The sequence below is a fragment of the Rana temporaria genome, chromosome 4 (assembly GCF_905171775.1).
Source record: "Rana temporaria chromosome 4, aRanTem1.1, whole genome shotgun sequence".
Classification (NCBI taxonomy): domain Eukaryota; kingdom Metazoa; phylum Chordata; class Amphibia; order Anura; family Ranidae; genus Rana; species Rana temporaria.
This window is the reverse complement of record NC_053492.1, coordinates 311,550,024-311,567,149: the sequence shown is the minus strand read 5'-3', so window position 1 is coordinate 311,567,149 and position 17,126 is coordinate 311,550,024. Positions and strand designations below refer to the sequence as shown.

Sequence of the window (17,126 nt, the reverse complement as noted above, 5' to 3'; positions counted from 1 at the left end):
ACTGAAATTGGGATGTCTATCACTGGATGGTTGCTTCGGGTTATCTCCTCTGTTGAAAGCTCAGGAACACACCTGAAGATATCTCCTGCCGGTTATTTCCAGGATACAACAGCCTCTCCAGATCAAAGAAATGTGTGGGTATCAAAGGTAAAAAGAGGATTTCATAGTGTAGTAGTTTGTTTAAAAATTGGTGCTTTATTCCAATCAAACTGACATCTTTAAAAGAGATACTTTTAAAAAAACAACACCGCACTATCACAAAGTTTGCAAGACTATTGGGAAATGAGTGCAAGTCTTTTCAGCATCGGTTCAGACCGATCCACTGGGAGCGTGGTGACGTCAGCGATGCTCGCTCCAACACTTTTTATAACAATAACTTGCATATTAATTTTAAAGGTTAACACTTTTGATTTCTCTCATAGTCTTTTAAAGGATGTTCCGTGGCTTTTCGAATTTGCCGTGAACACTCCAAATTGTTGTCGAATTTATGTTCAACTCGAACATAAAGCTTATCCCTGCTGACCAGCTTCTCTGTCCTTGCTGAAGAAAAGCATCCCCACAACATGTTGCTGCCACCACCATGTTTCACAGTGGGAATGGTGTGTTCAGGATGATGTGCAGTGTTAGTTTTTCGCCACACATAGCGTTTTGCTTTTAGGCCAAAAATATACATTTTGGTAAATCTGAGGGGTAGAACTGAATTGAGGGGAAGCTTTGCTGATTTTATCATCCAATCATGTTCAAGCTAAAATGCTGTTTTTTATTTTCCTTGCATTCCCCCCTTGGATCTACAGCAACTGAACTTCCAAGTGCACTTTCAGTGCAATTTCAAGTGCACTTTGCACTTGTAGTTTGCACTTGTAAATGACCAACCAATGTGTCTTTTGCTGCTTCGCAAAACTCATCTCATCTGCTCAAATGCAATACAACACCCTTCACAGGAATGCACTTTGCCAATGGTTGTGCTGTGTCACTGCTGCTGGTACCAGGAGAAATCCATTAGTACACACAGAATATTTCTGCTGCTTCTCAAAACCCATCTCCTCTGCTCAAATACAACACCCTTCTCACTCAGTTCTCAGGAATGCACTTTGCCAGTATTATTAATCCAACCTAGAGCACAAAATGAATCAGCTGATTGGGCTGTAAAATTTACTCCAAGTCAACCTGCTGTTTCATTAGACCTTTAACGAATTAAAGAATCTTGCTGAATGAATTCATTATTTTGTTATAATTGCTTTCATATAAGTTGAAATTCGTTATTTTTTTTCTGCAAAAAATCATCCGAAATTTGCTTTGTTACGAAGCAAATTTCACATGTCTACTGTGGACAGATTCCCCCACCTGAGCTGTGGATCTCTGCAGCTCCTCCAGAGTTACCATGGGCCTCTTGGCTGCTTCTCTAAATGTTTGCTCTCCTTGCCCAGCCTGTTAGGTTAGGTGGACGACCATGTCTTTGTAGGTTTGTAGTTGTGCCATACTCTTTCCATTTTCGGATGATGGATTGAACAGTGCTACGTGAGATGTTCAAAGTTTGGGATATTTTTTATAGCCTATTCCTGCTTTAAACTTTACAACTTTATCCCTGGCCTGTCTAATGTGTTCCTTGGCCTTAATGATTTTGTTTGTTCACTAAGGTTCTCTAACAAACCTCTAAGGGCTTAACAGAACAGCTGTATTTATTTACTAATTTGGTGACTTCTGGAGGGAATTGGTTTCACTAGATTTTGTTTAGGGGTATCAGAGGGGGCTAAATACAAATGCATGCCACAATTTTTAGATTTTTATTTGTAAAAAAAGATGGAAAATAATAAATAGTTTTTATTTTTATGTGCCACTTTGTGTTGGTCTATCACATAAAATCCCAATAAAATACATGTTACGTTTTTTGATGTAACATGACAAAATGGAAAATTTCAAGGGGTAAAAATACTTTTTCAAGGCATGAAATAAGGCATGTATCCACAGGGTCCATTAAAAAAGGTTTATTGACTATTTTTCATATCTGAACTCTGTTATTTTTCTATTTTTGTTCTGATCTACCAGTATACCATCAACCAACCACCCTCGGCTTAGATTTCATAGCCTTTATGTATTTGACCATCTGTGCATATGGTATATGGTGTTGGTTTGAAAACAGTTTTCTACTCTTCATTTAACTGCATTAATAGAGGATATGTTGTACTCAGCTTACATGACGGTTATGACCCTACCATTGCCAATGATATCTATGATCCCTTATGGCGGTAAACCTGAAATTTGTGTCCTGGAATGTTAGAGGACTTGGTAACCCAGTAAAGAATTTGGCAGTCCTTAGGCATCTTAAGTCTGTGGGTGCTGGCATTGTGTGCCTGCAAGAAACACATTTTTTGCCTGACCCCACACTTAGTATAAGCCCCAGTATGTATAGCACCTAATTTCACTCTACCTACTCGGCGTGCTCCAGGATGTTAGGTTTCATTGTTCCTGCAGGGTTGTAGACCCTTGGGGAAGGTATGTGTTCCTATTGCGGAAAGTTTTTGGTTTATCATGTATTATAGCTGGAATATACATACCTCAGGTGTCTGATGGGGTTTATGGCTCAATTCCCTGATGTCCCACTCCTAGCAATGGGAGACTTTAACAACTGTCTACATTATCAATGGGACAAATTGCCATGCCCCACCCATGCCCCTTCTAGAGGTGTGGGTAATACGCCCTTTGCCAGACTGCCGGGGGAGCTCGGACTGACAGACATATGGCGATATGGACATCCAACAACTAAAAAATCCTCATGTCATTCAGCATCTCACGGGGGTCTGTCTAAGATTGATCTGCGCCTAGGTAATGATGCAATGCTACCATTGGTGACAGCATATTTATAGTGATAGACATGTCTCTGATTACTCTTCGTTTTAGGTATCTATTTCCCTCCCAGGGCACGAATCCTTTCTGGCTATCCCTGTTCCCGAAGCCGGATCCCATGCGAGATTTACTAAAAGAGAGTGCACAAAGGACAACGCTCAGAAGAGGAAAACTACAAAGTGCACTTCCCGGCGCCCAGAAAAAAAAATACTTAATATGAGATAAACAGGAAATGGACAAAATCTGAAAGATATAATATATATATAAAATTAACAGAAATAGCTAAAATCTCTGCTAAAACCCATAGGGTGATATATGTATATTAAAGCAGCTGTTTAGAAATAGATAAGACACATCTATTTAAAATGTAAACAAAGAATCAACAAGTATAGCCAATGGATACGGGTTATAAAATGATAAAACAGCGCTAAACATGAGTGATAAACATATAGATAAAAGATGTTGGAAAAAAGTCCATAGATCAATGAATCAGGCAAAGTTCAAAGTAATATAGGAAATGTTTCCAGGAATGGTAATACACCCTCCACCGATTTCCAATCTTCACCAAAACGTGAGACACACTTCCCCTCTGGGGTTCAAACTCACCAGAAAGTTAACAAAGTAAAGCCTTGAAAATAAATCATCCTGATCGAACCTCCAATATCATTCCAGAAGCAGCAAGGGATTTTTTTAAAAACTCCAAACAGGGGTCATAGAAAAAACAAAGGGCACCAAATAGTGTAATATTGCTTTAATAAAAAAACCCTGTGTAAACACACCCCGCTTCCTATCTACGTACATTTAAATTAAATTGGGAGTTTTAATGTTTTATTTATCCAGTTCTGGTCACCAGTCCTCAGGAGGGAGAGAGAGTCCAAAGAAGGGCAACAATTTGGGGTGTTCGCGGCAAATTTGAAAAGCCGTGGAACACCCTGTAAAAGTCTATGGGAGAAATCTAAAGTGCTAATTTTAAAGGCTTATATGCAAGTTATTGTCATAAAAAGTGTTTGGGGACCTGGGTCCTGCCCCCGGGGACATGTATCAAAGCAAAAAAAAGTTTTAAAACAGACGTTTTTTCGGGAGCAGTGATTTTAATACTGCTTAAAGTGAAACAATAAAAGTGAAATATTCCTTTAAATTTTGTACCTGGGGGGTGTATAGTATGCCTGTAAAGCAGCGCTTGTTTCCCGTGCTTAGAACTGTCCCTGCACAAAATGACATTTTTGAAGGAAAAAAAGTCATTTAAAACCACTCGTGGCTATAATATAATGAATTGTTGGCTCCCGGCAATACAGAAAAAAGGCATTGAAAGTCATTGAGAAAAAATAAACGCGTGGGGTTCCCCCAATATTCAATTACCAGGTCTGGTATGGATATTAAGGGGAACTCCACCCCAAAATTTAAAAAAATGCAGGTAACCCGCCCCCCTCTGATGTAACGCAGGTTTCCTGTGTACAGGGTCACCCGCATGTCACTGGGAAAGCCTGGGTTTTCCCTTGAGTGAGAGGGGGACGCAGACCCCCAAAGCATTCTCCCAATGTTGAGGGCATGTGGCCTGGTACGGTTCAGGAGGGGAGCGCTCTCTCGTCCCCCCACTTTTCCTGCGGCCTGCCAGGTTGCGTTCTCGGATAAAGGGTCTGGTATGGATTTTTTTTATTTGATGCCTGAAAGGCCTGGTAATTGAATTTGGGGGGACCCCCATGCATTTTTTTTTATCAATGACTTTTCTCTGTATTGCCGGGAGCCGACAATTCATTATAGCCGCAAGTAGTTTTAAATGACTTTTTTTCCTTCAGAAATTACATTTTGTGCAGGGACAGTTCTAAGCACGGGAAACAAGCGCTACTTCACAGGCATACTATACACCCCCCCAGGTATGAACATTTTAAGGAATATTTCACTTTTATTTTTTCACTTTAAGCATTATTAAAATCACTGCTCCCAAAAAAACGGCCGTTTTAAAAACTTTTTTTGCATTGATACATACAGGGCCCGGATCCCCAAACACTTTTTAGGACAATAACTTGCATATTAGCCTTTAAAATTAGCACTTTAGATTTCAAATGTTCGAGTCCCATAGACTTTAACAGGGTTCTAAAGTTCACACAAACTTTTGGTCTGTTCGCAGGTTCTGGTGCGAACCGAAAGGGGGGGTGTTCGGCTCATCCCCAGTTCCAACCCGCCGAGGCAGGAGGAACCGTACTTAACCGTCCATGCAAGGACACGCTGGTGCGTTCCTGACAGGCCTACAGCCGAGTTGGAGTAGCTGACGGCCGGTCCACTGTGAGTGAGACAACAAAACAGTCCAGTCATATGTGGACCCCAGAGCAAAAAAGCCCACCGGCCACCCCTGGAGCCATTGGGTATGTCGTGGCTGACCCAGAGTGTAGCTAAGGTCTGCTCACGCTCGATGGCCGGACTGGGAAGACTACAAGGATCTATATTATGCAGCCTGTCACCCAGCCGCCAGTTGATAGAAGAATCTCAAAAATAAAATAAAACATTTCTTCAGGGCACTGGGCCCAAAGGGAGCCACGTCCTTCTCCTCTGCTAGGCAGAAAAAAACTGAGGCTGCATGCTGCAGGGCGGAGGGTTATGTCCGGAGGGACCGCCCCTTTGGCAGGGCTCTTCAACTCTGTTAAAGTACGGTAACATATATTTAAATATCCAACATTTTCTGCCTAGTCCTCTCCTATGAACAGGAACATAACCCATATGTCAAGATTTGTGAAGGCTGTGTCCGTCCATGAGTGAGTGATTGAGAAACTTGTAAAGCGCAACACATGCGAACTGAATCGCCTCTGGGCGCTGTAACCATTTCATGGATAAGGAACCTCAGAAGAGATGGGTTTTAATCTTTCTCCTGAAGGCCAAGTGGTCCGACTCCAGTCAGATGGTAGTTGGTAGAGCATTCCACAGTCGAGGTCCCTGGACTGCAGTCTCCTTTGGACTTATATCTGGCTTTGGGTATCTGGAGTAAGTTTTGATTGGTGGATCGCAGAATGCGATTGGGGTTATGGGCTTTTATTTTTTTGCATAGATATTGGGGGGCGTTGCCTTGAATACACTTATGCATTAGGCAGAGTGCCTTAAAAGTGATTCTGTCTTTTACTGGCAACCAATGAAGGGATCTCAGTAAAGGTGAGATTGATTCCCATGTTTTTTTGCCTGTCACTAATCAGGCGGCCGTATTTTGAACGACTTGCAGACGAGTGATTTGGTATTTGGGGAGAACGAGATAGAGGGCATTTGCATAGTCAAGACTGGAATTGATGAGTGTTTCCACCACGACGGCAATGTCCTCTTTCGGGATAAAGGGGGTGAGTCTGCGTAGTAGACGCAGAAGATGCTGCGATCCGATGACTACTGACCCTATTTGTGCATCCATTGTCATGTAGCTGTCGAAAATGACTCTGAGACTTTTGACTTTGGTGCTAGGGGTGATAGGTTTGCCCAGAATGGGCGGGGGGGTCCATGTTGACGCGGGGTGATTTTTTAGGTTGGCGAGAAACAGGAGAAGTTCTGTTTTCGAGCCGTTGAGTTTAAGATAACTGTTTATCATCCAGTTATCCAGTAAGGGATTTCTCTAGTCCAAGAGAATGATCCTTTTTGTTGCAGATGCGGAAATACAGTTGTGTGTCATCAGCATAAGAGTGGTAGATTAACTTCTGGTTACTGATGATTTCAAAGAGAGGGGGAAATAGATGTTGAACAATATGGGTGACAAGGGGGACCCCTGAGGGACTCCGCATGATACCGTATGTTTTCCGGAAGTGAAAGGTCCCAGTTTCAATATTTGTGATCGGTTTTCCAGGAAAGAGGAGAACCAGGGTAAAACACCTTCAGCAACTCCGGCTACTTCAGCTAGCCTAGCCAGTAGTAATCCGTGGTCTACAGTGTCAAAAGCCGCGCTTAGGTCCAGCAGTATCAGGAGACAAGATTCTCCTTCATCTGCGGCCTCTAAAACGGTGTCCCATATTTTGAGCAACGCCGTTTCTGTTCCGTGACCCGGACGGTAGCCTGATTGAAACGGGTCGAGTAATTTATGGGTGTCCAAATGCAGTTGCAGCTGTTGTACTACTTCTTTCTCTATTACCTTGGAGAAAACATTTAGAGCTGTTATGGGCCTTCGGTTATTTGGGTCTTTGGGGTCGAGAGTAGTTTTTTTTAGGATAGGTTTTATTGTGCCTTGTTTCAGCAATGTGGGCACCATGCCCTCCTTGAATGATTGGTTTATGAGCTGCGTGATAGCTGGTGCCAGTATATCGGCACTTTCTTTCAGCAGTTTAGTGGGGATAATGTCATTGGGTGCTGTGCTATTACGCAGAGTCCCGATGATGTTTTTTGTGGCATTAATGGAAATGGGGTGAATTTAGGTGATTGTGGCAAATTTATGTGGGTATTGGGTTTGTGATTTGGGGTTGGTTCCGATTCCATTTTGCTGAATACTTTCCCGGATTTTTTCAATTTTATTAATGAAATAATCCAATAATTTGTTGCAAAATTTGTGTGAATCAGAATTGGGGGCCTCTAAACAAGCAGTCTTTAGTCTGAGTGACCAGCTTAAAGAGTTCGCGGGGGCGGTTCAGGGCATTTGCGATGATATTGGAGAAGTGATTTTTTTGGCCATAAAGATTTCTTTGTGATATCTCTTGGTTATTATCTTGTAAGTGGTGCGGTTTTTATCTGACGGGCTCCTTTTCCAAGCCGCTTCTGCTCTTATACGCTCTTGTTTTAGCAACGTCAGTTGGTCATTAAACCAGCTGGAGTTGTTATTTCGGATGCCAGTTTTGCGTTTAGGTGCTACCAAGTCGGCTGACTGTAGTAGCGCCTTGTTAATGGCTTCCAGTGTTTCTGTGGCTGTTTGTTCTTGTTGGATTGTTTTTATTTTGTTCCCTAGTGTTGTTTTGAAGAGATCCGAGTGGAGCTTCTTCTGAGATCTAGTCCAGTGCGTTGTCACCGGTTTTGACGTTTTTTTGGGCTGGCGTTTTTGGTGATTGTGAATTTAATGGCATGGTGATCGGTCCATGGTTGCGGCTCATTTTCCACAATGTCAATTTCCAAATCTTGTTTGAAAATGAGATCGAGCGTATGACCTGAGACATGAGTGGGGCCATGTATTAGTTGCTGCAGACCTAATCCTTCCAGATGATTGATGCAGGCGTCAGCAACGAGGTCTAGTGAGGAGTTGGCCCAGAGGTTGAAGTCCCCAAGCACCAGGAGGTGTTTGATGTTTAGGGTAAATGTGAAGATGAATTCGGTCAATGCCGCGAAAAAGTGGGTTTTTGGGCCTGGTGGTCTATAGCAAATTAGAATATGGACCGTGTCTTGGGGATTTGTATGCAGTTGCAGAGTGAGGGTTTCCATGAAAGGAAACGAGTTTTGAAGGATTGGTTTGGTTATCGAGAGGTGAGTCTTGTGGATCACCGCCAGGCCCCCCCTCTTTACCCCACTCTGTTCTGCATTTAAATGCGATAATTTGCTGGCACCAAATCTCCTAGAATGGTGTTGCAATCAGCTGTGAGCCAGCTTTCTGTGATGAAGAGGCAGTCTAAATCTTGTTGAAGGATGAAATCATAGATTTCTTGTCAGTGTTTTACTGCCGATCTTGTGTTAACCAAAGCGCATGATATGCGTTTGGGCTGGGGTACCTGCGTGTAGTTTTTTACTGTCAATCATCGATTGATTCTTAACAGTTGCTCACTCTTTAGAGCTTTTTTGGTGACAGCTGGAAGTATGGAGGCAAATTGTTTTAGTTCCCAGATGAGTATTTTAGATAACCCATTTTTGCAGAAAAAAATGCTGGGAAGAAGAATGATTGATTGGGGGCTTTGAACGGTGATGGGAGGAAGAATAACCAAGTGAACCGTCACTCGTAAATCTACCCTTCCCGAATTGGTCCAGAGGAAGGCGAAAAACCCCAGGCGTGCTGGTCCAATCTGCAGCGACCGGGGAAAAAATTCCTTCCTGATCCCTCGCTGGTGATCGGTGAAACCCTGGATCAATTACTTTATAGGTGGGGGCCTGAGGAAAAACGTACCCCTGTGTTGCCAATGGGAGCTAGTATCAGGCAAAAACAGGCTGTGAAGGGGAAAGTGGGGGTGAGTGAAAGTGGTATTTTAGATTGTATGGGGAAGGTAAGATGGCTACCGACTGGGGCTAGGCCCTAGCCGGGGGCTGGGGTGTAGGGACAGCAAGGGGGGGGGGTGATGGATAAACAGGGGCACCGCGGGGGGAGACCAAGGGGGCTTGGGGTTTTTAGTGTGTGGATAGGGGGAGGCTTAGGCTGGGTAAATCCAGGGAGTCCCGCTAGGCCACGGCTGAAGCCGCAGACTTTCCTGGATGCGGATGCAGCCGCCCTGATCCAATAGTGGGATTGTACGGGCTAAGAAAGTATCTGAGAGAGGATGGGGATCCTCCTGAGGTACGGGGGGGTTTTGAGCCGTTAAGGAGCGTTGCTGGGTGTAGGTGCGGCGTGCCACTAGGCCGCGGGTGAAGCCGCGGTCTTTCCTAAGTGCGGCCGCCGCAAATTATTCCAGGAGGTGGCGGGGGGTGCGGGGGCCAAGGTAGGGATTATGGACGGTTCGGAACAAAAACTAAGGTGGGGAGGTGGCGGGGGATGCCTCAATTGTGGCTGGCCGTTGCTCTGCAGTGATTAGAACGGCCGCCAGCGGTGACAGGTAGGGTGGAATAGCCCAGAGAAACAGGGGCTTACCTTGTTGTCTGCGGAGCAAAAGAGGAGGGAGGCCTAGGTGGAGGAAGAAAACCGCTGGTCCTAGGTGCTGTAGTAGTGGGTGTTGTAGATGTCACAGCAAGGGGCTGATGGAACCTGCCTGCCTGCCTGCCTGTCTGACTGCCTGGGTGAGAGCAGACTCAAGAAGCGCCTACTCCCCCACTAAGCTCTGACTGACTGTATGGAGCTCCTGTCACCAGTGTTGTTCATCTTCCTTTAAAAAAGTAACTAGTTACAATTACAAGTTACTTGTCCGAAAAAGTAAGTGAGTTAGTGACTCAGTTACTTTATTGGCAAAGTAACTAGTTACTCGGAAAAGTAACTGAGATTTTTTTTTTTATATTCTACAATGCTATTACGTTCTATAACATCTTTAATATCAAAGATGTTTATATTAACTGATTGAAGAATAAAAACATTATATACAGTATTTTAGAACATTTCGTACTGTGTACAATTATTATTATCATCATCACACCCCACCTGCCCAGGCGGCAGCAATACTGTACAATATAGATTCAGTGTGCAGTGTGAGTGACACTTCTGCAGTGCACACTGAATCTATATTCTACAGTATTGCAGGGCAGGTGGAGTGTGATGATGATGATATTAATAATTGTACACAGTATATGGGCCTGCCATATACTGTACTGTACACTATACTGTATAACTGCACTACAAAATTCCTTTACAAATAATGCATATTTTAAAATGTTATTACTAATAAGTTATTACTAATAACATTTTAAAATATGCATTATCACACTCCACCTGCCCTGCAATACTGTACAATATAGATTCAGTATGCACTGCAGAAGTGTCACTCACACTGCACACTGAATCTATATTGTACAGTATTGCTGCCTGGGCAGGTGGAGTGTGATGATGATGATGATATTAATGTACACAGTATTGCATTTGCTGGGCCTGCCATATACTGTACTGTACACTATAATAGTGTTCAGTACAGTATATGGCAGGCCCAGCAAATGCAATACTGTGTACATTAATATCATCATCATCATCACACTCCACCTGCCCAGGCAGCAATACTGTACAATATAGATTCAGTGTGCACTGCAGAAGTGTCACTCACACTGCACACTGAATCTATATTGTACAGTATTGCTGGGCAGGTAAAGTGTGATGATACTGGGCCTGCCTGGGCATGTGGAGCGGTCCCGTCAGCAGTCCGGTGGAGTGTCCCGTCATCTGTCCCGCCCCCCCCCCCCACTCCCAATCCGATGCAGCTCGCCTCGCCTCGCCTCCTCACCTGCGCAGGGCCACGGCCCACGGTCGGTCGGTCAGTGCACTGCTGGGCTGGCACGGTGAGTGTCCCCGGAGTCCGGACTGTTGGTGGTGGAGTGGAGTGGAGCCTCCGCAGCGGCCGGGGGACTGGGAGATGTCGCCATGTCGGCGGCTGAGGTGACGGTGGGGAGGTGAGCCAGACTCACTCCCTCCCGACCCATCACACTACACTGCTGCGGGCGGGAGACTTCAGGCGCGTGCATGCGCCAGCGTCACAACACATGACCCAGAGCTGGCCTGTGACCCAATCACAGGCCAGCTCCATCCCGCCCTGCCCCTGACAGAGTGAGAGTCTGCCCGGACTGTCCCCCCCCCGCGCGCGCTCCTAGTAACTCGGTAACGCCGCCAATGTAATGGCAACGGCGTTGCCGATGGGGTAACAGTAATCAGGTAGATTACTAGTTACCCCTTGAAGGGCAATCGTTACGTAACGGCGTTTATTTAAACGCCGTTACTTACAACACTGCCTGTCACACACGTCCGTTTGACCATGTACGAAAAGAGAAAAAACTTTAGATGTGTTTCTTAGCAAACACAATGTACAGGGATATTGAAAATGGTAGCGACAAACACACACATTCTCAGGTTGAACTGTTGTCTTTATTCAAACTTACCAACTTTGAAAGGTTCTCCTACTATAATTGTAATATCAGTTTACTACTATGAAAGGAGCTAGATTTCTAAAGTAAACCTGTGATTAGCTTAAACCTACAAAACTGGTGGGGTGAGTAGAAACCGATACTGTACCTATAGGCACCAGCAAATGACTTTAGATGTATTATTGATGACTTTGGATATCCTGGGACATTTAGCAAGGCAACTTCCATTTCCCTGAAATTCAAGTCCTGGTCTGCCTCTTACTGATTCCTGCACTTCACCATTGGTTAGAGTCCACTCATCATATTGAGAGACCAATAGTAAGGAGTGGGAGACAAAGGGCCGGATTCAGGTAGCCCTGCGTAATGTTGTGCGGGCGTAATGTATCTCTGATACGTTACGCCGCCGTAAATTAGGGCGCAAGTTCCGTATTCAGAAAGAACTTGTGCCCTAAGTTACGGCGGCGTAACGTATGTGCTCCGGAGTAAGCCCGCCTAATTCAAATTTGGATGATGTGGGCGTGTTTTAATTAAATTTAGTGTGACCCCACGTATTTGACGTTTTTTTACGTAAAAGAATCCCAGTGCGCATGCTCGAAATTCCGCCGCAAATCGTCAATGCTTTAGACGTGAACGTAACTTACGTACAGCCCTATTCGTGAACGACTTACGCAAACGACGTAAAAATTTCAAAATTCGACGCGGGAACGACGTCCATACTTAACATTGCGTACGTCTCATAATAGCAGGAGCAACCTTACGCCGAAAAAGCCTAACGTAAACAACGTAACAAAATTGCGCCCGGCGTACGTACGTTTGTGAATCGGCCTATCTACCTAATTAGCATATTCCTCGCGTAAATCGACAGAAGCGCCACCTAGCGGCCAGCGTAAATATGCAGCCTAAGATACGACGGTGTAAGACACTTACGCCAGTCGGATCTTAGGGAAATCTATGCGTAACTGATTCTATTAATCAGGCGCATAGATACGACGCCGCAACTCAGAGATACAACGGCGTATCTGGAGATACGCCGTCGTATCTCCTACCTGAATCCGGCCCAAAGTGTGTAGGTACCGTATGTTGTAATTTTGAATATTTACCATATTAATTATTTATATGGTGCATAGTAGAATATTTTCATTTAAATAAAGAAAAATCTTTTTTTTTTTTTCTTTACAGTTATACCTGAGCCTACAACACCTACAGCAGTTTCAGAATGTTATGAAGGAAATGGAGGAGATTACCGAGGCACAACTTACATCACAATTTCTGGTAAAAGATGTCAGGCCTGGAGCTCCCAAATGCCACATTCACATTCCAGGACACCTGACAAATTTCCAAATGCGTAAGTGATGCTGACATTATAACAGGGGAAAAACAAAAACAATGGATGCAGCAAAATGTGTGAAAGCGTGCTCAGTGGTGATAGAACTAACAGCCGCTGATCAATGAAGGTTTTCCAGTATAGCTGTTCAACAGAAACCAATTTAACAAATATGACTTCTGTTGAACAGGGAAGGCTACCCACATATCGAAATTTGTCTGGTCCTTGCTGGACTGGCCAAATATCTATCTGTCTGTACCCACCGTTAAGGCCCCGTACACACGACCGAACATGTCCGCTGAAACTGGTCCGCTGACCCATTTCAGCGGACATGTTCGGTCGTCTGTACATCCGACCGGACAATTTTCCGGCTGATCGGACAGGTTTCCAGCGGACAAATGTTTCTTAGCATGCTAAGAAACATGTCCGCTGGAAGCCTGTCCATCGGACATGTTCGGTCGTCTGTACAGACTCACTGGACATGTCCGATCGGCCGAAAGCCCTCGCATGCGTCAAAGTGATTCGACGCATGCGTGGAAGCATTGAACTTCCAGGGCCACGCACGTCGCCGCGTCATCATCGCGGCGACGGCGCGACCACGTCACCGCGTATCGTGTCCGCGCGGATTTCTGTTTGATGGTGTGTACAACCATCAGACAGAAATCTCCGGGCGTACATGTCCACTGAAAACGGTCCGGCGGACCGTTTTCAGCGGACAGTCCGTCCGTGTGTACGAGGCCTTAGACAAACAATAATGTATAAGGCTGGCCACATGATCGGAATTTCCGACAACAAATGTTTGATGTAAGCATTTGGTCGGATATTCCGACCGTGTGTATGCTCCATCAAATGTTTGGAGAGCTGGTTCTCAATTTTTCCAACAACAAAAGTTCTTGACGGAATTTCCGATCGTCCGTAAGCAATTACGACGCACAAAAATCCTACGCATCCTCGGAATCAATCCTACGCATGCTCGGAATCATTGAACTTAATTTTTCTCGGCTCATCAACATTCAGTCAGAAAAAAAATCCACGGTTTTGTTGTCGGAATGTCCGATCGTGTGTACGCCGCATTACGTTTTTTTTATTCAGCCTCTTGGCTGGACTATAGTTACATAGTCTGGTTGAAAAAAGACACATCCTGTTCAACCCACAAAAATGAAAAAATAAATCACGCACACATCCAAAACCTCCATATTGTATACACAACCCTATACCCACAGTTGATCCAGAGGAAGGCAAAAAAAAACACAGCAAAGCATTATCCAATTTGCTAAAGCGGGGGGAAAAAATTCCTTCCTGATCCCCCTGGAGGCATTCTGATATTCCCTGGATCAATTTTACCTATACATATTAACTATAGCTATACCTAATATTATTAAAGGAACAATAAAGGCAAAAAATTTTTGGTAAAATAACAAACATGTTATACTTACCTCCTCTGTGCAGCTCGTTTTGCACAGGGTGTCCCCAAACCCGGTCTTCTGGGGTCCCTCAGCAACTGTCTCGGCTCCTCCTTGCAAGAGCTTTCCACCTTCATGCGAGTGAGCTCGCATGGTGGGAAGCTTTTGTGGGCGCGCTCCCGTGATACAGCGTGATACTGTATCACTTGACCCCACCCCCGGCACGCCACGTCATTGGATGTGATTGACAGCAGCGCCAACGGGCATGAGCGCGGGACTTTTGAGGGGTGAGGTCACCATAGGATGCATTAAGGTGAAAAAACATTTACCTTTACAAACCTTTAACTTTAAAAATATAAACATATATAGCGAATTTCAGGCAGTTATATGGGAATAAGATGACATTCTCATAGTGTATAGCCAGTTTAAAGTAGAGCTCAACTCAATAGTGGAACTTTTTTTATCTTTAAGCAGCACTTGCCCCCTTACATGCCACATTTGGCATTTAATTTTTTTTGGGGGGGAGGGAGTGGGTGCCTAGTTTTGAGTGGGACTTCCTGTCCCCCTTCCTGCTTCTGACTACGGGTCGCCTAGGCAACTCTTTCTCTCCCCCTAGGCGGCCCCTTCCTCTTGGCAATCTTCTGAGACACGTCGGAGAGTGCAGCGCGACTCACACATGCACAGTGCGTGCCCAGCCGTGAAGCCGCAAGCTATCACGGCCAGGTGCCCACAGTTTTAATGGAGGCGCCGCAGAGAGGAGGCAGAGAGGAGCGAGGCTCCGTGTGGCCACGTCGCTGGGCCGTGGGATAGGGGAGTGTCTCTTTATTAAAAATCAGCAGCTACACTTTTTGTAGCTGCTGACTTTTAATAAAAGAAAAAAGCCTGGAACTCCGCTTTAAGCTTAAATCTTTTTATGAAAGTAGATTTTTATAGACAGAAGATTGATCTGATATTGATAATTGTTTTGCTAGGTTCCATGCTCTTATGTCTTCCCGTTGTGATCATCTCATGCAGGACTTAATTCACTAAAGAAAATCTCATAAGATAATTGAATCATGTGACACATTTTTTCTAATTATCTCATCAGATACTGAAAATGTCAATTCACTATCACCTTATGAGCTATTTAATTCACAAACCAAAAACATCTACCAACACAAAAACCTAAAATGGTATTAAAGTCAATTCACTAAGGAAATAAATGAATAAAGGCATGAGTTAATTAAGTAGTGGTCCAAGTATGAGTTTCTCAACAGTAATGCATAGAAATCTTAATATGGCAAAATACAGATTTATTGGGGCTGATTTACTTAAAGTATAACTAAAGGTAAAAAAAAAAATTTGTATTGGATAGTGGAGATAGATTAGACCCCCCTGTCAGTTTGTATTGCTGCCAGTGTTCCTGTTAGGGAGAGTAACCTTTTTTTCCAATCCCTGTGCGAGTTCACAGTTCGCACTGCGATCTGTGAACCAATCTGGGGGTGTCATTAACATTGTCTTGACACCCGCAGCAGTTCGTAGAGGGCAGTGTGAACTGCCCATGGGAGAGATGTGATGCGGGAACCGGTGCTGGAATCGCGTTGGTTCTCGCATCGCACCAGTGTGAACCTAGGCTGAAAGTGAAAGAAAAATCTAAAATGTTGTCCCTAGAAAAGTAATAGAGGGGTAATCTTCCAATTAGGACACTAGTTCTGGTGATCTGGGGGCCCCAAGGGATTCTTTTAATTTGAAGGGATTTTCTCTCACCTCCTGTTTTGGCTATGGTACAGAAGTGAAGAAAAATCTCCTCAATGACAAAAGTTATCTTTTTTATTGGTGGAAAAAGGATATTTATATTTCAACAGTGGGATGTGGATTGATGCACCCCGTGACACACCTCCATCCCTATATCACATAGAAAGATACAAAAAATTGCCCTTGGGATTTTAAATGAGGTGCGGCCACACTCAACGGTGAAATAAAATTGTAAAGTATTAATACATACATCAGCAGTAAAGCACAAACATTTGATGTATTGTCAACAGATGTGTAGTGTTGTACATAATAGATTATATTTTAATGGCTAGATACAATGTTCCAGGGATATGCAATTAGCGGACCTCCAGCTGTTGCAGAACTACAATTGCCATGAGGCATAGCAAGGCTCTAACAGCCACAAGCATGACACCCAGAGGCAGAGGCATGATGGGAATTGTAGTTTTGCAACATCTGGAGGTCCGCTAATTGCATATACCTGCAATATTCCATAAAACCATCTGTAGCGCTCACCCCCGAAGGAGCCACTGTTTAGTTTGGGATCAGCCTATTTAGGTTACCTTCTTGACTTGGTCTAGGGGTAATAGCTGTGAGTGTGAATAAAGAGCAAGTGTCCAGACGTCAATTGAGTTTTCAATGCTTTATTCCAAGGCCTAACATGGCCAACATCAACATGACACACAAGAGAGAAAAGTTGATGAGCGTAGAGAAAACTTTAGTATCAGGCCTTGGATATGAAAGAGAGCAAAAAAGGGTGATTATACTGCGCTGCTTAAAACACACTAATTAATAAGACCAGCTGCTCACACTGCTAACAAAGACACATTAGCTGGAACAAACAGAAACAAAATTGTGTAGCGCTATGGCAAATTAATATCTATAGTGGTAGTTCCTCATGGGAACAAAGGGAACATAAATAAAGTAACAAATGCAATAAAGAAGTTCTCGTGAAAGATAAAGTCCAATGGTTGTAAACACAAAGTCCATATATCTGTAGACACCACGTGCAAAATGAGGGAACTTGATTAGAATCCCATCGAGACAAATAGTGTAGTGAGTGATCACCGCCACCAGTGGTAGTAAATGGAGGCTTACCGAAGATGGTGGACCTGAAATGACGTACGTCAATCAAGTCATAACAAGCTTCAAGTACCAGACAG

At 44.0% G+C, this 17,126-nt stretch overlaps 1 protein-coding gene across 1 annotated transcript in view; it reads left to right on the top strand.

Annotated features, from left to right (window-relative positions):
* PLG (plasminogen) overlaps positions 1–17,126 on the top strand; it is a 179,833-nt gene that overhangs the window by 99,275 nt on the left and 63,432 nt on the right. Inside the window, exon 10 of the mRNA XM_040350604.1 lies at positions 12,664–12,829. Within this exon, the coding sequence (XP_040206538.1) occupies positions 12,664–12,829 (166 nt within the window). The remainder of the gene's footprint in view (positions 1–12,663; positions 12,830–17,126) is intronic.